This window comes from Emiliania huxleyi (genome assembly GCF_000372725.1).
Source record: "Emiliania huxleyi CCMP1516 unplaced genomic scaffold EMIHUscaffold_39, whole genome shotgun sequence".
Classification (NCBI taxonomy): Eukaryota; Haptophyta; order Isochrysidales; family Noelaerhabdaceae; genus Emiliania; species Emiliania huxleyi.
In genome coordinates, this window is record NW_005199045.1 from 398,682 (window position 1) to 418,507 (window position 19,826).

Genomic DNA, 19,826 nt, shown 5'->3' on the forward strand with positions numbered 1-19,826 from the left:
CGTCGAAGAGGGGACCTGGTGCTGCTCGAATGACGACGCGCCGCCGATAGCCCCTCTTCCGAGCCGGCGCGTGGCGGCGAGCCGCGGCCAGTGTCGCTGGTGCGGTGGAGGCGGCAGCTTGCATCGGCCGGCAGCAAGTGCGGCCATCACGTCGATGAGGGGGGGTTGTCGGCGACTCGTGTGGCTCGAGGCCTACGCTGGTCGCTGCGCCGCCCAAGCCCTACTGCCGATCCAGCGCCTGGCGTTTGGGGCGAGCCGCGGTCGTCGTCGCTGATGGAATATGGCGGCGGCGGCGGCGGCTCGCCCATCCCTCCGGCCGCAATTCCGATCCCGCCGCGCTCGCGGGAGGTGGCGCGCATACACCTTACGCCCTTTCTCCTCAACGGCTATCCGTGCTTTCTGTGCCCCTGCGTGGTGTGTTTCAAGTTCTTGCAACCCAAGGTGATAGAGGGCAAAAAGATCGATTGCGCTCTTGCCGATCCGCACCTACCTAGGCTCTTGGGTAGGTAGGTAGGTAGTAAGGTGAAGAACAGCCAGGCTCGGACTGGACACCAACGCGGTATGGGTGGACGCTAGACAGATGATGACGACACGCACGAGCGACACACAGACACAAACAGGCTCACAAGACACACAGCCAGCTGGCTGCCACACACCCTGAGTTGGCGTACACATAACTCAAGGCCACATCCTCCCTGTCGCCCCCCCCAGCACTCCACGGTGCCAAGAGTACAAACAAGGGCACAACAAACAACAGACGACAGGAAGTGATATGCGAGGCTAGAGCGGGCTTGCTCCACCTCTAGCAATCTCACCGGCCGGCAAGGCACGGACGAGACCGTATGTGGGGTCTAGTGAGATGTCTACGGACGCCCTCCTCACGGGCTAGCTGCCTGCGGCTAGCCCTATCTCGCACTCACAGGCAATGACAATCCAATGTATGAGTGTATGCAAGCAGAGGCGCGTGTGCTGATTCTAGATCGCACGCCGTGGCATATGACTTAGGAGGCGTGCGACCGCAGCGCACCCGTCGTAAGGTCGGCGGGCGCGCGTGTCAGCGAGAGAGTTGCGGGCGGAGCCATACCCGACTTTTAGAGGAAGAGCCCCGCGCCACGGTTGCCAGCCGTGCCTTCGTGGGAGCCGCCCCTCGAGCCGCGTCTCGTCGCCACTGTCCCTGAGTGCGTCCCGCCTTGGCGGCACACACTCGACGAGGACAGTCCGGCCGACGAGATCGTGTCGCGCGCCGGCGACAGTTGCGGCGGCGTGGTTTCGAGTACAAAGCGAAGCTGGCACTACCACCGCCCTGCATCGCAGACCGGGCAAGGAGGGGCCTGCTCCCGTTCCGCGAGGAACAGGAGGTCTCCCCCCCTCCCCCGGCCTGAGCAGCGGCGGATGGAAGGCAGCCCCGTGAGTCGAGGGCGGCGCGACCATTGCTCTGCTCCAAAGACCAGAGGCCGAGGGCGGTGCAGATGGTCGCGCCGCCCCGCTCCGCGCCGCCCGCCGCCGCGCCGCGCCGCCGCCCGATGATTATTAATTCATTATTAATTAATTAATAAGTAATTATACTACCCGCCCCCGCGCCGCCCCGCCCTGCGCCGCCCGCTGCCTCGCCGCGCCGCCACCTCGCGCCGCCCGCCGCCGCGCCGCTCCGCCGCCCGAGGATTAATATTTAATAATTATTACCCGATTAATAACGTGTGTGTGTTTGTGTGTGTGTGTGTGTGTGTGTTTGCCTGATGGCAGGGAAGTCCAAGGCAGCGGCGAGCGGCAGGTGGCGTCGGCGACGTACTCAGGACACGATGGCGAAGCCCACAGCGCAGGAGCTCGGCAGCAGCGCCCACAGCGGCCCCGCGCCGCGTCGGCGGCGGTCTGAGCGAGGCAGCCTGTACTCCTCAACCTCCTTGGCACTCCCCCGACGAGCGGCGCGCTATGCGGGCCCGCCGCGGGCGACGCGGGCCGCGAGCCGACGTGCGTGCCACAGTCATAGGCAGCGCTGGCGAAGCGAGGAGGTCGGCGCAGGCCCCCGGATGCGGTCGCAGCTAGAGAAGCGAGACAGCAGATGCTGTTGGAAGAGTGGGGAGCAGCCTGCCGTCGAGCGGCGCGCTGCGCAAGCCCGCTGCCGGCGGCCCGATCGGAGAGCGGGTAGTCGTGGTACTATTGAGCGCGCCATCGCGCTCGAGACGGCCCGCCCTAGCCCCTAGACCCTTCCAGAGAGTTGGCGATGCTGTACAGCATGCCCAGAGCATACCGGACAGGCTCCCGTCGAGCGACGAGCCATGCTGGCTCGCCTCCGGCGGCGAGCTCGAAGACCCGCGCCGAGCTTCGCTGAGCCTGGCGGGCCCGCCCACACGCCCGCGGCCGCCGGCAGGGAAGGCGAGCTTCCTGGCGTCTTTGCCAAGCGCTCACATGCCAAAAGGCACCTCGCAGCGCGCGAGACGTGACCAAAGCCGCACCCCGCACGTCTCGGCGCCGCGAGAGCAGCCGGTCGACGTCGGCACCAAGCGCGCGGCCGCCGGGCGCCGCCGAACCGACAGGGGCGCCGTGGCACTAGAGAGCACTCCACCGACATACCGTTTTTATGGGCGGGATGAGACAAGCGCGCCCCCCAGTTCTTCACAACGAACCTGGTGGCAATTGCCACCAGTGACACAGAAATCGAGTCGGCGCCACGCGTCGCCTCCGCCCCTCCACGCGTCGGTTGCGGCGAACCGTGATGGCGTCGGCCGACCCGTTTTCAGCGGTGCGAGCGCGCCTCGCCGAGCACGGGCAGGCGCACCTTCTCTCCCCGCCTCCGCCGGCCGCCGCCGCGGAGGATTACCTCAGGCAGCTGCGGGGCCTCGATCTGCCGCGGCTCCGCCGAATGTTTGAGTCGTCGACGTCGGCGCAGCCGCCCGCTGGCGACATCACGCCTTTCGAGGACATAACCTGCGTCGAAGAGCTGCCCGCTGGCGGCGCCGAGGCACGCTCGGAGGGTCTTCGGCTGATTGCCGAGGGCAAGGTGGCGGCGCTGCTTCTCGCCGGCGGCTCTGGCACGCGGCTGGGCTCCGCCGCGCCCAAGGGCTGCTACGATATCGGGATGCCCTCACACAAGTCCCTCTTCCAGTACCACGCCGAGCGGCTGCTCGGTGCGCGGCGGCTTGCGGCGGAGCGATAGATGCCACCTCTTGCGCGGTGCGGGGAGGAGGGAGGCCGCCGCGCATTCAACTCCGTCCACGTGCGTGAGCGGCCTGCTGTGCGTGCATTCACGGGGGTGGGGGCGGGGCGGCTTAGGCTCAGCACTCGGGCCGGCGCCTCGAGGAGGTGCACCTCCCGCTGCTGGTGATGACGAGCGAGGCAAACGACGGCGAGACGCGCGCCTTCTTCGCTGAGCGAGACCGCTTCGGGCTGCCGCCCGACCAGCTCCACTTTTTCACGCAGGGCATGCTGCCCGCCTTCGACGAGCGTGGGCGGATCCTGCGCTCATCCGCCTCGCAGCTCGCCCTCTCGCCAAACGGCAACGGCGGCGTCTACCTCTCCCTGCAAGAGGCGGGGCTGCTCGAGGAGATGAGCCGGCGCGGCGTCACGTCCGTCTTCCAGGCCCCCCATCCATACCCCGCCCCATCTGGTATTGTGCGCGTTCTCCCCCTTTGTTTCCTCTCCGACTCTCTCTCTCTCTCTCTCTCTCTCTCTCTCTCTCTCTCTCTCGCACCCCCTCCCCAGTTTGGCGTCGACAACGTGCTCTGCCATGTTGCTGACCCGACCTTTGTCGGCTTCTGCTCGCTGCGTGGCGCCGACTGCGGCGTCAAGACCATCGCCAAGGCGGCGCCCTCAGTGCTCAGACTGTCGCCCCTCCCGAGCCACGATTGTCCCGTCTCGAAGCAACCGCCGAATTGCCGCACAGTAGTTTCTTTCGCAGTTGCCAGCCGCAACGAGCAGCCCCCCTTGATGCAGGCGGACCCACACGAGAAGGTTGGCGTGCTGGCCTCGGTGGGCGGCAAGCCCCACGTCGTGGAGTATTCCGAAATCTCCACCGAGATGGCGGAGGCCACTCGCGAGGCGTCCCGACGCAGCACTGTCGACGGCACATCTCTCTGCTGACGGAACAACATCGACCCCCTCTCCCTCCCGTTTTCCCGCCCAGGCGCTGTCCGGCTCGGGCACGCGGCTGCTCTACGGCGCCGCACACATCTGCGTCAACTGGTTCAGCCTCCCGTTTCTGCGCGCCTTCGCCGCCGGCGCCTTGGGCGAGGAGGGGAGCGCGTCGCTGCCGCTGTGCGCTTCTTGCCGCGCGCGCCCGATATGATGCGTGCCCTCGGCGGTGAGTGGGGCAGCGACCGTCGCCATAGGCACGTTGCTCGTAAGAAGGTCCCCTGCCTCGACCCAGACAAGGGCGGAGGCAGCGTGCCGCTGCAACCGTCGGAACCAAACGCCATCAAGCTTGAGCTCTTCATTTTTGACACTTTCCCGCACGCCGCCAAGCTAGTGGCGCTGCAGGTATCTCTTCCCACTTCTACCCTCACCACCAAGAGGGGCTCCGACGAAGCAATTTGCCCTCGTGTCCAGCCCACCCCTCGCTTCGCTCTCGCCGCAGGTGCCACGCGAGCACGAGTTTGCGCCAGTGAAGAACGCGCCGGGCGCTGCGAGCGATAGCCCCGACACGGCGTGCGCCGCTTTCTCTCGCCTGTGCGTTGACCGCTTAGTCGCAGCCGGTGGGACGGTCAAGGCGCCGCGACCATGCGTCGCCGCCAATAGCGGCAATGGGTCTCGCCCTCGCCCGCTGCTGGAAATCTCGCCCCTCGTGTCCTATGCGGGCGAGGGTCTGGAAGAGCGGGTCGCGGGCCGCGAGTTTGAGCTGCCGCAGCATCTGTGCTGACTCGTGACACGTTTGCGCCCGGGTCGCGACGCCCAATGACGCAATGTGCGCTATGGGCTCTCGGTGTGCCCCGGTGGAGCGTTTTGCGCCGGCGCGGATATTTATATTTGGACTGGACAGGTCTAAAGTCCCCCGCCCCGGCCTCGCCGAATCTCCCGCCCGGGGCAGGGCCGCGCGCGCGCCCCATACCGCTCCCGGCCAAAAACGGACCCGCGGGCTGTGGCCGTGGGCGTGGCCCGTGCCGAGAGACAGAGAACACCGGGGACGCGTCAGTAGCGCCGGGTTGGTGCGGGGGGGGGGGCGTCCAGACGCCCAACAGAACGCCCGTTCCCTCTTACTTCTGTCGCTTGTAGATGCGTGAGAGGAGGGTCGAGAAGATAGTTGGGGGCATGCCCTGCACCTCGGCGATGAGGGCACGCAGCTGCGCCGCTGTTGCCTCCTCGTACTCATGGAAGGCCTCCTTCACGCCGCACTCGCTAAAGATCTGGCGCACCTTGGCCTCGCAACGAGCGTCGTTGCGCGCATAGTTGGCCTCGAGGTCCTTCTTCTGCGCCGGCGTCGCCACCGCAAGGCACGTGTTGATCAGCCATGAGCACTTGTTGTCGCGGATGTCGGTGCCCACCTTTGGGGGGGGGGGGGGGGGGGCGAGCGAGCGCTCCACACCACAGCGCGCGCGGGCTCCAGCGAGACGCCACGGACGCTAGCGAGAAGCCCCAAGTGGCGCAGGAAAGGCGGTGGGCAATGCCGAGGCGCGAGAGAGGCGGCCATGGCGTGTTGGGGGCGCTCCTTGCCAATCTTTGCCGGGTCGCCGTAGCAATCGAGGTAGTCATCTTGCACCTACAGCCAATCGTTTAGGGTTCCAGCTTTGGGTTCCTTTAGATTGGTGTTCCGAGGGGGGGGCGGTGCAGTCCTGCGGTGTGTGTGCATATTTCGCTGATGGTGTACAGGGAGTGGCGAGAGCCTCAAAGACTACACAGGCGAGTTGCCTGGAAGTACTCGCCCATGAGCACGCAAATCTCGCGCGCCTGTGGAGGGGGGCGGAGGCAGAGAGATGCATGCGGCGAGCGTCATGGGTCGTCGCCGATCGACTCGATCGCGGCGTGCTCTCGGCTGGCCCTCGCACCTTTGCGAATAGGGCGGGGTCACGGTAGCCCGAGAGGAGCATGGCGCAAGCGATCGGCAGGTAGAAGGTGTAGAATGCAGTCTTGTAGACGACGATGTTGGTGTAGGTTGCCATGCAGAAGCGCGAAAAGTCGACCTGCGCGGAGGGTGCTTTGAGCTCGCAGGGAATCTCGGACGACCCGGCTCTGGCCGCATCCGATCTCGCGCCTTGTCCGGGTCTGCGGTGGTGAGGTCGAGGAGCTGACCGACCGCAGTCTGCAGCGTCACCTCGTGGAAGAGCTCCATCAGAGGCACGTACAGCGGGTCCTCGCGGAAGTGGCGCCGCAGGATCGAGTAGATGTGCATCTCGAGCAGGATGCCTACGGCGCACTTTACGGGCGCCTGCGGTGCGTCCGGGGGGAAAGGGCCGAATTTTCTCTGGGTCGGTGCCGTCGTTGATCGCGTTCATGCCAATGTCCTCCACCTTGTACCAGCAGACCTGGCCGCGCCGCGTCTCGGACGCGTCCATAATGTCGTCCGCGACCAAAAAGTAGGCCTGCAACCACTCGATGCACCAGCCGAGGGCGGCGGCACGCCACTGCTGCTCTGGCGCCGCGTGACCTTTGATGGCCTACGGCACGGCGGGCAGGCGCAGAGCCGGTGGCGGCGGTGTGGAGGCGGCGGCGCAGCGGTGGCAAAAGCGGCGCAGGCGGCGGCGGCGCAGGTGGCGGTGCGGCAACGCACCTCCATCGCCTCGACGACAGTCAGGCCGCGGTTGAGCTTCCCCTTGGGTACGTTGTACTCGACGAGCCGCGCAATGTGCGACGCCACGCTACTCGGGAGCGGCGGCTGGCACGTCTCCACCTCGGCGACAAGCTCCGCGGTCAGCTCCCTGCACACTGCCAGAAAATCATCGCGCGCATTGCCAGAACCCTTCCAGCGCGGCAAGCCGTGAGCGCGACCGGCCGGCGCGCTGCGGACGAGGAGGAAGACGGTCGCGGCGGCGACAACAAGCAGCGGCAGCTATGGGCAATCACGTGTGTCAGATCCGTTCAAGTAGAGGCGGGACGGGGTGGGCATCGTTGCTTCAAGAGGAGTGATCAGGTGCGGCGTCGGCTCATCCGAGACACTCATGCCCACGGCGACGCCCGAGCCGAGTGCTGCCACTGCGATGGCGATGCTCTCGCCGACCGAGACCGTCTCCCGCAGCACCATGGTGGCCACTGTGGTCGTGAAAATTCTTTTTTCCTTGTAAATTCTTTGCTTCGGTGTTCGGGGAGATGATGATGAGATAGGCGCAACTCATTCGCGCGGTTAGCAACTGCCATGTCGGCTGGTCGTGGCTGCCACTCTCGCCTCACTGGCGGCGTACTCCCTCTCTCTCCCAGCTCTCCTGTGTGTGGGCCCGTCCGTGGCGGCTCGCCGCCGTGCGTGGTTCTGAACAATAGGAGCGGTCCGGGTCCGTCCCGGTGCCGCTTCTTCGCCGACATTTTGCTCAACCTGTTAGTCGACAAAGATCAAAGTTGTGTGCCCGAGAACCTGCTGCTCGTCTGGGCGGCGGAACTGGCCCCTCGCGCGGCCGAGATGCGATGCGCCGGCACCGGGGCTACGGCGCAAGACGAGGGCACCTTTGGCGAGTGGCTCGTCGAGCTGCCGTCCGAGGTGGCTGCGGCTAACGCCCGGCTGCTCAAGCACTACACGCTCCGGCGCGTGGGTCGAGATCACTCCCGGCAGCCCTAGCCAGCCCCCGCGCGCTGGCCGCGACCGCGACTGCGGCCCTCACTCGAGCCCGAACTGCCCGTCGGACATATCGGAACCGTCGGATAATAGCAACTAGAACACCTCAAGTCCCCAGAAACCCCGAGGAATCACACAGTCCCTGTGTGATGCACGCCCTGCGAGCGGGGCGTTGGGCGCGCGCACGTCCTCGACGTTTGCGCGAAAAGGGCGTCATGACCACCGCCGCCCTCGCGCTCTTCCTGGCTCCAGCGGCGGCTTTACTGCTCTCAATGATACCAGATCCAACCGAAACGCCTCCATCGAAGGCTAATCAGGGCAGCACCCGGCCCACCCCGGTTCCTAGGAGCACATCACGGCCAACCCATCCGCGTCCACCGCCGCCCTCGCCGCTTCCACCACCGCCGCCGCCGCCCTTCCCGCGGCCACCGCCCCCAGCGAGTCCACCTCCTTCACCACCAGAGCCGCCGCAGACACCTCCGCCGCCGCCCCGTCCACCGCCGCCGCTCGCTCCCCCACCGTTGCGGCCGCCACTCGCACCTCCGCCACCGTCGCCGTCGCCGCCGTCGCCGCCGTCGCCGCCGTCGCCGCCGTCGCGCCCACCAGCACCGCCAGCACCGCCAGCACCGCCACCCGAGCCTCCATCGCTACCCCCTACTGCTCCCACGTGGCGTGTTGGCAAGGGCTACTGCCGCGAAGCTGGTCGGACGGCCACAAACACCTTGCAATCTCTACAAGGCTGTCAGTCCCTCTACGCGTGCACCGCGCTTTGCCACACGGACCCGCGTTGCATCGCTATCGCCTGGGCCGCGTCGCCGCTCAACATCTACAACGGGTGTCGCAAGAAGGGCTTGCCGCGATGCGTCCGGTACATCACCCATTCGGGACAGCTCGTGGGCGACTCTGACCCGAAAGCGCAGCAGTACACATGCGTCTCCAAGTACCCGCTCTTCCCCTCGCCCCCGGGGCCCGCCGGCGCGCATCTGAGCAGGAGTAGCCGCGGCGTGGCCAGCTTGGCGCCAGCTGCGCCCCCTGTAGCGCCGCCGCCACGGCCAGTTGTCCAGGACCTGACGCCTTATGCGCTTCTGCTCTCAGTCGCAGCACTGTGGTGCGTGCTGGAGAGCGTGAAGGGCGGTGGGCGGATGCACCGGATTTGGAGATTACGTAGAGAGGCCCGCAGGCTCCGGCGGGAGATCGCGGGGCTGGCAAGCGAAGTGGCGACGAGTCAGGACCAGGGCAGGGGCGGCCGCACCCGCAGCGATCGCGGGCATCGCGGGGCGCAACTCTTCTGAGGCACAGGAGGAACATGCCGCCATATCCGATCTCTCCCATGACCTCTACGAGCCTCGCCGCGCGCTGCCCAGGGACGCCGCCACACCCTCAGCGCTCAGCGGGGCAGTGGGGCCAACCACATCCTGTGGCAGTTCGGTTCGGTGTTCGGCTTTATTTGCGCATATATGTGCTAATGTGGCTGCGCGCATTGCCGCGGCCCCGCGCCGCCGCCCGCGCCGCCGCCCCCGGGCCCCCCGGGCCACCAGCGTGCGGCGAGAGGTAGACTGTGAGGCGGGGAGCAGCCAGCAGGAGAGCCGGCGGAATGAGCACAACACAATAACGAGTCGTCGTATCTCAACAATTAATATCAAAGAAGAATCTACGCTCCCGGCTCGCTGCCGCAGCAAAGACCTCTCGATCTACCGTACTCGATATCTCCCGCGCCTCGCAGTACCGGCACGACGGCAACGGCTACCGTGACCCGTCTCTCTTGGGCGCCGCGAAGACCGTCGGCTCACACAGAGTCGTATCTGCGTCGGCCGCAGCGCCAATCGCAATGCGCGCGTCCCGCGTCCGCCCGCCGAAAACAGGTGGCCGCGAGAGAGGGGTCGTGTCCGAGTGCCCGGTCAAGGGGGGGGGGGGGACTGTCGAGGGTCTGGCTAGACCGTCTTTGCGCCAGAGGCGGTCAGCCGCTTCCAAAATTCGTGCGTCTCAGCAATCACCTTGAGCGTGTACTCGCGGCCCACCGCCTTCTCGTCGAGGCCAAACTCGTTTTGCGGCTTGCCGTCGACCGTCTTGTACATGCGCAGCCACTCGCGCAACGTCGACACAAAGCCGGGCAGCTCCGCCTCGACGTCGTCGATGTCATTGAGCCGCGGCGCGAGGATGTCGTCCACATTGATCACGATGCACTTCCAGTCCGTCTCGCCGTCGTCAATCATCGCAAGGCAGCCGAGGATCTTGACCTATGCGCACACACCGCCTCGAGTATGCGCCGGGAAGTAGCCCGCCGCTCGTCCCGCGACCACCTTGGTGACGGAGCCCGTCTTCAGAATCTTGGTCCCGATCTCGACGGCATCAATCGGGTCGTTGTCACCAATGTGGCCCGTGTCGGGCGTCGTGTGCTACGGTGCGGGGATTGAGAGGGCGGTGGCAGTGAGGGCGTCGGCGGCTGTGGCGGGGGTCGGAGCCCCGGCGGGGGCGAAACGGCGAAACCGACGGCGGAAGTGACGGCAGCGGCGACGGCGGTGGCGGTGGCATGGCGGGGGCAATGGCTCGGCGCCTGCGGGTCCTCCCACGTCTGAGGGAACGCGCCGTAGTTGAAGAGCATGTCACCTACCGAGGGACGCGTCGCAGACGCATCGCGGACGGGTCCGCCGGAGGGGCGCCAAAGGGGCGGGAATATCGCGCCGAAGTTGTAGTCTCGCAGCTTGCCGTTCTTGACGTCCTGCCTATGCCGTGCGCCGCGCGAGGTCAGTGGCAGGCCCACGCACCGCCTCTCCTTACTGGCTGGTGTCGTCTCGCTTGATCGGGTTGAGCACTTCGCCCGTGGCAATCTCGAACTTTGCGCGCGAAAACTTGGGGATCTCGGTGATGAAATGGATGGCGCCTACCGGCGGCAGGCCAGGCGTTTTAGAGGACGCGATCCCGACCAATGTATCAGCCTTCGCTTGATCGGGCGACGCCGTCGTTGGCGTACAGTGGAATGTCGTGCCACGGCGAGATCTGCTTGAGGTGTCCGTGGTCGTTGTAGAAGAAGTTCACGCGGTACTCTAGCGAGCGCGACTGGCCTGTGTCGCGGCGTTCAGCCAAGGGGCCCGGCTCAGACACTGCTCGGGAGCGGCTCGGGAGCGGCTAGGCCATGCGCTGCGCAGGAAGGGGGCGTCCGCAGGAAGGGGGCGGGGGGCGATGGGCGGCAGCCGAGAACCGGTCTCCGAGACGGTGATGTTTTCGAGCTTGAACTGGCCGCCGATCCGCCCCATCATCTTCTTGAAGCGGTTGGTGTACGCCTGTCCCTTTTTGGAGAGCATGCCTACGGCGTGCACGCCGCCGCGGCGTCAGCTCCCACGCGGCGAGCGCCTCCCGCCTCTGAGTGGGAGGGCGGTGCCAGACGACGAGTGCGCAAGCGTGTACCAGGCGAGGAAGTCCTCAAAGTTGACGGTCCCCGACTTGGTCGAGTCCATCGCCTACCCGCGGCTGCCGGAGGTGCCAGCACCCCGGCGTAGACGCCGGCGCCCATGGCGGTGTGGGTGTGGCGTGGCCGTGGAGTAGGGCTCTGCGAATGAGCTGGCGTCTCTCGTGCTTGTTGGCTGAGTTGGCGGCGCCTTGAAGGCGGAGGCTGCCTCCGACTCGGTCAGCGGCTCGCCGAGCACGTGATGGAGGTTCTTGAGCTCCTCGAGCTCGATCGAGCCGCGGCTGGTTGAGTCCGCCATGATAAAGACCTGCGGGGCGCGCAGGGAGCGAGGGGTGAGGAGGAGCAAGGGAGGAGCATGCGGGCCGGGCGCTCGACCATCTGGAGGTCTCTTCTCGAGCAGCCGCGCTGTACCGGAGCTGAGAGTTGTGCCTGGCACGCAGCTTCCTCGAGCCAGGCGCTCCCCACAACCTCTCTCTCGCTCTCTCTCTCTCTCCGCGGGCTACGGCACAGACCTGCCGCAGCATTGCCACGTCCTCCGCCGGCACGTCCTCCTGTGGCGAAGTGAGATTGACGCCGCGAGAGAGCGCCTTGCGCTTCAGCCGCTCAATCTCTGCCAGCAGCGTGCCCACCTGCATCGAGCTCTCGCCATCTGCCCAGGACAGCGACGTCTCGCCGCGGGCGACGCCATCGCCACCGCTCGGCGGGTCGAAGAAGGAGGCTGTGGAGACTTTCCGATCCACCCCCTCGTCGCTCTTACCCTTGGCGACGGCGCTGAGGTCGCCGAGCGTGAACGCCTCGCCCGATGGGCCCGCGGCCCGAGGCTGCACCGAGCTATTGCCGCCGCGAGCCGGAAGCTGCGTGCGCAGCGTGACGGTTGAGTCGCCGTACTGGCGCGCAACGGCAATGTCGATGGGCACGCCCGACAGGGGCTGGCTGCGGGCGCGGCGGAAGGCCTCCTCGATCAACGCGAGCTGCTCGTTCATGTTGACTGTGCGAGAGCTCGGCACTTGGGAGACCGCATCGCCCAACTTCGCTCACCGAAAGAATTTTACAAGCGAACTCCCTCGCACAACACTGGCCTCTGACGACCAAAACGATCTTGGGGGCCAGGGTGAGACAACAGGTCGGGGTGCCACATGGGGCACACCACAGGCGTATTCTAGAGGGGGAAAAGAAACGGGGAATGAGGGGCCCCGCCACGAGAAGTGCGTTCTGGGGATGCAGAGCGTGCAAAGCGGCTAGGGATGAGGTCGCAAAAGAGGCGCGCGAGGCAAGGAGGAGACGCGGGGAACTGAAAGACTGGGACGACTGGAAACAAGAAGACAGTGAGCCACCACAGGCGTCGTTGGCGCATATACTGAGCGGCAGCTGCGCTGGAAATAAGGAAGAGGCGCGTCACTTCATGCGGAAGCTCGACAAACACACAGCGAGGGCGACAGCAAGAGTTGAACGGGAGGCGCCGGACTCAAAAGACACCGCCACATTCCTGAGACGAGCGAGGGCAGCCTCCTTAAAGGCGAAAGGGTCTAGATTTGGGGCGCTCGCCGAAGAGGAGTACGACAAAATAGCACCCGTGATTGCCTGCACGCTACCCGCACTCACGGACTCCATACCCGAAAGAAAGAGAAGGGAGCTCGCGGGAGAGGTGACGAGTGAACTACAGGTAGTGGGGAAGGCAGCCTCGATTGCCATACAGACATGGGTGCGAAACAACGACAAGACCAAGGCACGGGCAGAGGAACGAGAGAAGAATATAGGGTGGATAAAGCGCCTGTTCACGGCATGGAGGGTGAGCCACACCGAACGTACCGAGCGAAGAGCCGAGCGGAGGGAGGACGGGGAAGATGACTCAGAGGAGGACGAACCAGTGGAAATTCAGTTGTCAGATGTCACGATGCATCCGAAGGGGACCCCAGCGCCGGCATCATCCGTAGAGGCACGAGTGTTCGAAGAGAGAGTGGACCTGAGCAACAACATGACTTGGAGGCAAATGATCGGAGTGGGAGTCAGAAATGTGGTCCTTGCGCGAGGGGAGCTCGATAGACTCGAGGGGCCAGGATACGCCGCAAGGAGGACGGAGTTGCGCCGAGAGGCGAAAGAAGCCGCGAGAACAAGGGACCGGCAGGCGGCGGCGTCGCAGGACGAGGCAGAAGAGAACGACGCGACAGAGGAGGAAGTGACAAGGGAGAGAACGACGAGAGTGGGACAGCCGCGAGGTGGCATGAAGGTTGCAGCGAGAAGCGGCGAGAGACTGCGAAAAGAGATACGAGGAGGCAGACCCCCCAGGGTGGGCGACGGCTAGCGCATCACACCCTCCTCTCCTTAAAATCCCTGTGTGGTGGCGGCGTGCCGTTCTCCCATCCCTCCCTTGGGTTGTGTGTTTTCTTTCTTTCTTTCTTTACACTGGCCTCTGTGCCTCTGTCAGGCTGGGCACAAGCCGCGGGCGGCGCGGGCGCGGCGGCCGCGGCCGCGGCGGCGGCGGCGGCGAGGTCAAGAGCAACAAGAAGGACTGGGCGAGCGTCGCCCGCGGAGCCGCCCGCTCCCCCTACGACGGCGGCCCACTCCTCGAGTCCAACGAGCCCTCGCTATACGGGGGGAGCGACGAGGAGCTCTAGGAACGGCCGCCGAGCCCTTCCCGCAGCGCAACCCTAGCAGCGCAGCGGGCAGGGCGGCTCGCGCAGCGCGCGCGCGCGATCGCGCAAGCGGCGCGCGAGAGCGAGCGAGCGAGCACACACACACACACACACACACACACACACACACACACACACACACACACACACACACACACACACACACACACACACACACACACACACACACATGTTGTACACATGCACAGACACACAGCCCCTTCCCCTTCAAGGGCGAGGACACGCGCAGGGGTCGCACTTCTAGCGAGGCCCACAGAGTGGGAGACTCCTATCACCGCCACTGCCACCCACGTGTCAGTCTGCCTGTGGTAGAAGAGACTGCCGGTGAGAAGTCGGAGGAAGGTCGCTAGTCGAGAGAGATCGCCAGTGGATAGGGAGTCCACCGTGCTGCGAGCCTGTCGCTGTCCCTTGTCAGGAGCAGGAGAACTAGGAGAGCGCAACCAGTAGGAGGCCCGCGCTTGCCCCCGTGCCGCCGGGTGCAACCTGTCCTATACGAGAGAGGAATCCCTGGGACCCTGTCGTGAGGGTGAACCCTGCCCAGCCCCCCTCCGTGTCGCGATGCGCTCCCCGCTCCCGTTCCCCTGTGTCCCTGATCGTCCTTACAAGATCCTGCTCGTGCAGGTGGGGACCCTGTCCTTCTCCCACCCCTCGTTTGGCGTGTACGTTGTATTTATTTATTTATATACACTGGCCTCTGTCAGTGTGCCCGTGGTAGTGAGAGACTGCTGGTGAGAAGCCGGAGGAAGGTCGCTAGTCGAGAGAGATCGCCAGTGGAATAGGGAGTCCACCGTGCTGCGAGTCTGTCGCTGTCCCTTGTCAGGAGCACAGGAGAACTAACTAGGTAGGAGTGTTGAAGACCGACGACCGCGCAGCCGTCTAGTCTACGGCCACACACACACACACATAGTGTCCTTACCACCCCTGGACTGCATCTGCGCAGTTTCGTACCGCTGCGGCGCGGTTTTGCAAAAACCGTTCTGCAGCGGCGCGGTTTTGCCCTTCACCCGCAGCCTGGATTGATAGTCATTGTGGGTGTGGGGGCCGCGTGCCAGGACTTTTGAACAAAGTTTTGACAGTACATTTCTGTCGGGCCTTGGAACAGCTTGTGAGTGGTCACTGAAGACCTTCACAGTTGGTGGCGGCGGGGCAACGATCCCCGGGACATTACGACAACATGTCGTCGACGGACAAGCTGGTGATTCCGGCCTACAAACAGGGCTCCGAGCGGGAGTTCAACGAGTGGTTCCGCAACCTGCGGACCGCGGCGAAGCAACACAAGTACCTCCTCGACATCATCGAGGTGGGCACCATCCGGCCGGGCGCGGAGCGCGAGGCCGAGGCGGTCGCGCTGCACGTGCGCTACAAGAACATCGGCACTGCGGAGACCAAGGGCCAGACGCCTGCCTACCTGCGCAAGTACTTCGCCGAGAACGAGGGAAAGGACGGCCACACGTTCCGCGGAGGGGTTGCGTTCTGCGACAACGAGGTCGTCCTCAACTCCAGCGCCGTGCGCGAACTCTGCCTCAAGTACGGCATCACCCTCCGCAACAGCTGCCCCTACGAGCCGTGGCAGAATGGGGCGTGCGAGCGTGCGAACGCTACCTGCGGCAGGATCGTGCGGGAGATGATGGCGCGCGCAGGGGGGCATGGCGCCACCCAGCTCTACCAGTACTGGGGCTACGCCTGGGTGTACGCGGCCACCATCGCCAACGCCACCTTTGCCGTGCGCGACACCGGCAAGTCAGCGTACGAGCTCAAGACCGGGCAGCGCCCCAAGATGAACATGTTCTACCCGTGGGCGTGCAAGATGATCGTCAAGTCGCCCCCCCACCTTGTGGCGAACGGTGTCTCACCCACGGGCGAGATGGCGGCCTTCCTCGGCATCTCGCGCACTTCGCCCGGCTGGAAGTACGTCATCACCGAGGGTCCGCGCAAGGGGCACATCGGCACCACCACGCAGGCGACCTTCTGCGTCAACGAGCTCTGGAACGGCATCGAGTACCGTGCTCCTACCTCCGACCTCACCCCGACGGACATCGAGGGCGCGTGGCCGGAGCCTGTGACCGCGGACGAGACGCCCGACGAGTCGGACAAGGCTACGCTCGACAACAACGTGACCCGCGGCGACTCCGTCTTCCTCCCCACCACCGACAACCACGCCGGGGGACTGACCCTCGACGAGGAGGTGGTGATCATGCCAGACCCGGCCAACGACGGCAACGTCAACCCGCCCGCAGCGGGTGCGCCTGCGCCGCGCACCACCCGCAGCCGCGGCGGCGTCTCGACGGGCGAGTACAACAACATGCTCAACGCCCGCCTCGCCGCCAATGCCACGCCCTTCGGCATCTGGGCGGCTGCGGCGGCCGCATCCCCATCGTCGTCGGTCTACCGCAACACCACGGATCAGTGCGTCGCGTACGTGTCGAGCGTGGACGGCCAGATCATGCCCATGCCGGACAACATCGTGCCCAAGCACTACAAGGACATCGCCAACATCCGCGACCCCAAGCTGCGCGACATGTGGTACAAAGCGTACGACACCGAGTTCCTCGGCCTCATCCAGAACGGCACGCTCAAGCCCATGCGCCGCCCCGCCAAGGTGCGCGTCCTCCCGCTGAAGGAGATCGCCTCCCGGAAGTCCGACGGCCGGTGCAAGTGGCGCGGCTGTGTCATGGTGTGAAGGTCTTCAGTGACCACTCACAAGCTGTTCCAAGGCCCGACAGAAATGTACTGTCAAAACTTTGTTCAAACAAAAGTCCTGGCCCGCGGCCCCCACACCCACAATGACTATCAATCCAGGCTGCGGGTGAAGGGCAAAACCGCGCCGCTGCAGAACGGTTTTTGCAAAACCGCGCCGCAGCGGTACGAAACTGCGCAGATGCAGTCCAGGGGTGGTAAGGACACTATGTGTGTGTGTGTGGCCGTAGACTAGACGGCTGCGCGGTCGTCGGTCTTCAACAGCCCCCCATCCTCGCATCGGGTAGCGAGGCTGAGGATCTGAAGAAGCTAGACGACTCCTACATCTCCTACTATCGCGCGCACAATTGCGCAGCCTCCTCAAGGGTGGAGGACAAACATACAGGTGACTCGGGGAGCTCCAGGAGCGCCCATACTGCCGGTTGTGTTGAAGACCGACGACCGCGCAGCCGTCTAGTCTACGGCCACACACACACACATAGTGTCCTTACCACCCCTGGACTGCATCTGCGCAGTTTCGTACCGCTGCGGCACGGTTTTGCAAAAACCGTTCTGCAGCGGCGCGGTTTTGCCCTTCACCCGCAGCCTGGATTGATAGTCATTGTGGGTGTGGGGGCCGCGGGCCAGGACTTTTGTTTGAACAAAGTTTTGACAGTACATTTCTGTCGGGCCTTGGAACAGCTTGTGAGTGGTCACTGAAGACCTTCACAGTTGGTGGCGGCGGGGCAACGATCCCCGGGACATTACGACAACATGTCGTCGACGGACAAGCTGGTGATTCCGGCCTACAAACAGGGCTCCGAGCGGGAGTTCAACGAGTGGCTCCGCAACCTGCGGACCGCGGCGAAGCAACACAAGTACCTCCTCGACATCATCGAGGTGGGCACCATCCGGCCGGGCGCGGAGCGCGAGGCCGAGGCGGTCGCGCTGCACGTGCGCTACAAGAACATCGGCACTGCGGACGGCCTCATCCCGGCCATCATCGACAAGTACTTCGGGGACCTGGCGGTGACTCTGTCGCGCCAACTCTACGGTGCGCTGCAGAACGCCGTCAAGGACGACGACACGCTGGCCGAGATGTTGGCCGACGAGGACGCCGACCACTACGACGACATCAAGAAGGGCATCGCGGCGATCAAGTCGCTCATCGAGTCGGAGGACACGAACTCCAAGAACGTGCGCACGAAGGCGCTGCGCGCGGATCTCGAGAAGGCGTACTCCCCCGACGCTCTCAAGGACCTCACGTCCGCGAGCCTCGCCAAGTTCAAGACGGGCATCGAGCAGGCGAACAAGTTGCTCAAGGACTCCCAGTGGCACCTCCCCGACGAGGTGATCGAGGAATACATCCTCGACGCGATCGCCGCCAAGGGGGCCACGCTCGGCGCAAACATGCGCGTGCAGATCGGCGTGCAGCGCCAACTCGCCGCGCAATCGGGCAAGACGTACGGCCTCAAGGCGTCCACGCTCGCGATGCAGGGCATCCTCGACCAAGACAACGCGGACCGCGCCAACGAGGCCAAGGCGGCTGCGCAGGCGGCGTTCGAGGCGGAGATTGCCTCGCAAGGCGCGCTCAAGGAGAAGCTCGCGGCCGCCGAGTCCCAGGTCGCCGCCCTCCAGGCGCAGATCAAGTCCGACAAGGGCGGCGGGGACCGCGGCGGCCGCGCAGCCGCTGGGCGCAAGCCGTGCCCCCACTGCAATGGGTTGCACGGTGGCAAGTGCATCGGCGACCTCATCTGCAAGGGGGTCCCTGTCGCCAAGGTGCTCGAGGAACTCCCCGACCGCATCGACCACGAGACGAAGGTGCGCATGGCCCAGTCCTCGTACAAGAAGGTGTGCGCCAAGTCCCCCGGCCGCATCCTCCCGCACGACCCCTTCGCCAAGAAGTCGGACTCCACCGCGGCCGACCACGAGGAGGTGCGGGCGGCGCTGGCCGACTCTGTCACCCGCACGTTCGACCCGGACGGCATCGTCGGCGGCTTTGTCGCTGGCGTCGGCACCGACCAGGTCGAGGACACCTTCCCCGACTCCAACCCCACCGACACGCCCGCCATCCTCAAGGCCAAGACGGCGGCGCGCAATGCGGCGGAGGCACGGGCGCGCGGCGGGCTGTGGGTCAAGTTCACCTCGTCCGTCACCGCGCTGCCTCGCCCGTACATCGGCGCTTCCATCCTACTCGTCCTGCTCGCGTGCCTCATCCCGGTCTACATGGGCTCGCCTGCCTCGATCGGCACGCCTGTGGCCGACGCCGTGGACGAGCCCTCGAACATGGGCGTGATGGTCGAGTCCGTCACCGGACTACCCCTCGAGCTGTCCACCGGGCCGGCGACTGGCTCAGGTGGCGGAGCAGAGTACGCCATCGAGGAGGACCCGCTCCAGCCGATCTACCGCAAGGTCGCGGGCGACATGTTCCGCGCGGTGAATGACATCGACGTGCCCAAGACGGTCCCGCTCGTCCTCTCGTACACGTGCATCATGCTCGCCATGTACGTGGCGCGCATGGACGCGATGCAGGCACACGCGCTTGTCGGGCATGTCAAGGTCGTCGACGCGTACGACACGACCGCCGGTGTGAACATGCCGGGATCGTATGCTGCTGGCGTCGACTCCAAGGCGGGCATGAACATGTTCCCGACGCCCGACTACTTCCCTCACGGGTGGCGCGAGCCCGAGAAGCCCATCTACATCCGCTGCGCAAACAACGACTACCTCAAGGCGAAGGGCGTCGGCACCGCGTACGCCTTCGCGCTGGCTGACCCGACCAAGCCGCAGGACACCAAGGTTGTGAACACCGAGTGGGTGAACGCGCTGTACGCGCCCGGACTCGCCATGCCTCTCGTCAGCGTCAAGGAGTGCAAGGCGCAGAACATCGTGGTCCGCTTCGACCTCTGCCCACCACGCTTCAACTACCCCTCCGGGCAGACCATCTACTTCGGGGAGGACTTCAACATCCACCTGATGCCGCTCGGCGCATCCGTCGGCGCCAACGCCGCCAAGGCCATCGTGCGCGGCAAGCCGGGGCGGCGCCCGACGGATGGCACCTTCTGGCGGCACGCCCTGTGCATCTCCGGCGACGCGCTAAAGGACCTCAGCAAGATCGCGGACGGCGTGCCAGACCTCTCCAAGATGGACCGCAACGAGGGCCTCGACGACGCCGCGCTGCAGGCGAACGCCAAGTACCACGCGCGGCGCAGCACCGGCCGGCCACTGGCCACTCGCTTCGGGGGCTCGTCGCACTACGACCTCTGGTCGCCCAAGGGTGTGGTAGGCGTCGATGGGCACTGCTACGCACTCATGGTCGTCGACGAGCACACCAGCACCATCACGCCGTACATCCTGCAGACCAAGGGCCAGACGCCTGCCTACCTGCGCAAGTACTTCG

The 19,826-nt window shown here is 65.5% G+C and overlaps 4 protein-coding genes across 4 annotated transcripts; 2 read left to right on the forward strand and 2 right to left on the reverse strand.

Moving 5' to 3' along the window:
* Positions 1-2,713: 2,713 nt before the first annotated feature.
* EMIHUDRAFT_209442 (hypothetical protein) lies at positions 2,714-3,154 on the forward strand (the record flags this gene model as incomplete). The annotated part of the gene is made up of 1 exon (XM_005771210.1): positions 2,714-3,154. The coding sequence occupies one exon, from the start codon at positions 2,714-2,716 to the stop codon at positions 3,152-3,154; it is 441 nt and encodes a 146-aa protein (XP_005771267.1).
* Positions 3,155-3,321: 167 nt separating this feature from the next.
* On the forward strand, positions 3,322-4,852 carry EMIHUDRAFT_209443 (hypothetical protein; the record flags this gene model as incomplete). The annotated part of the gene is made up of 6 exons (XM_005771211.1): positions 3,322-3,609; positions 3,700-3,810; positions 3,931-4,053; positions 4,121-4,251; positions 4,326-4,473; positions 4,571-4,852. 6 exons carry the CDS (start codon positions 3,322-3,324, stop codon positions 4,850-4,852), a joined length of 1,083 nt encoding a protein of 360 aa, XP_005771268.1.
* A 96-nt stretch (positions 4,853-4,948) lies between these two features.
* On the reverse strand, positions 4,949-8,335 carry EMIHUDRAFT_464091 (Polyprenyl synthetase; the record flags this gene model as incomplete). The annotated part of the gene is made up of 9 exons (XM_005771212.1): positions 4,949-5,008; positions 5,030-5,474; positions 5,516-5,689; positions 5,839-5,877; positions 5,976-6,110; positions 6,242-6,355; positions 6,438-6,584; positions 6,698-6,976; positions 8,120-8,335. The coding sequence occupies 8 exons, from the start codon at positions 8,333-8,335 to the stop codon at positions 5,187-5,189; spliced, it is 1,392 nt and encodes a 463-aa protein (XP_005771269.1). The 3' UTR covers positions 4,949-5,008; positions 5,030-5,186.
* Positions 8,336-9,304: 969 nt separating this feature from the next.
* EMIHUDRAFT_415968 (inorganic pyrophosphatase) lies at positions 9,305-12,094 on the reverse strand. Its single transcript, XM_005771213.1, has 10 exons — positions 11,609-12,094; positions 11,287-11,403; positions 11,070-11,148; positions 10,890-10,994; positions 10,648-10,752; positions 10,487-10,571; positions 10,373-10,413; positions 10,245-10,297; positions 9,988-10,086; positions 9,305-9,927 (listed from the first exon to the last, which is right to left on the reverse strand). Exons 1-10 carry the CDS (start codon positions 12,077-12,079, stop codon positions 9,622-9,624), a joined length of 1,461 nt encoding a protein of 486 aa, XP_005771270.1. The 5' UTR covers positions 12,080-12,094; the 3' UTR covers positions 9,305-9,621.
* Positions 12,095-19,826: the final 7,732 nt, after the last annotated feature.

What these genes read in the sequence shown, in the direction of transcription:
- EMIHUDRAFT_415968 (XM_005771213.1), bottom strand. Translation starts at nt 12,079, where the DNA reads ATGAACGAGCAGCTCGCGTTGATCGAGGAGGCCTTCCGCCGCGCCCGC. An exon ending in GAAGTGCTCAACCCGATCAA is followed by an intron (nt 10,414 to 10,486) that starts GCGAGACGACAC and finishes CGCACGGCATAG; the next exon opens with GCAGGACGTCAAGAACGGCA. An exon ending in CGGGCTCCGTCACCAAGGTG is followed by an intron (nt 9,928 to 9,987) that starts GTCGCGGGACGA and finishes GTGTGCGCATAG; the next exon opens with GTCAAGATCCTCGGCTGCCT.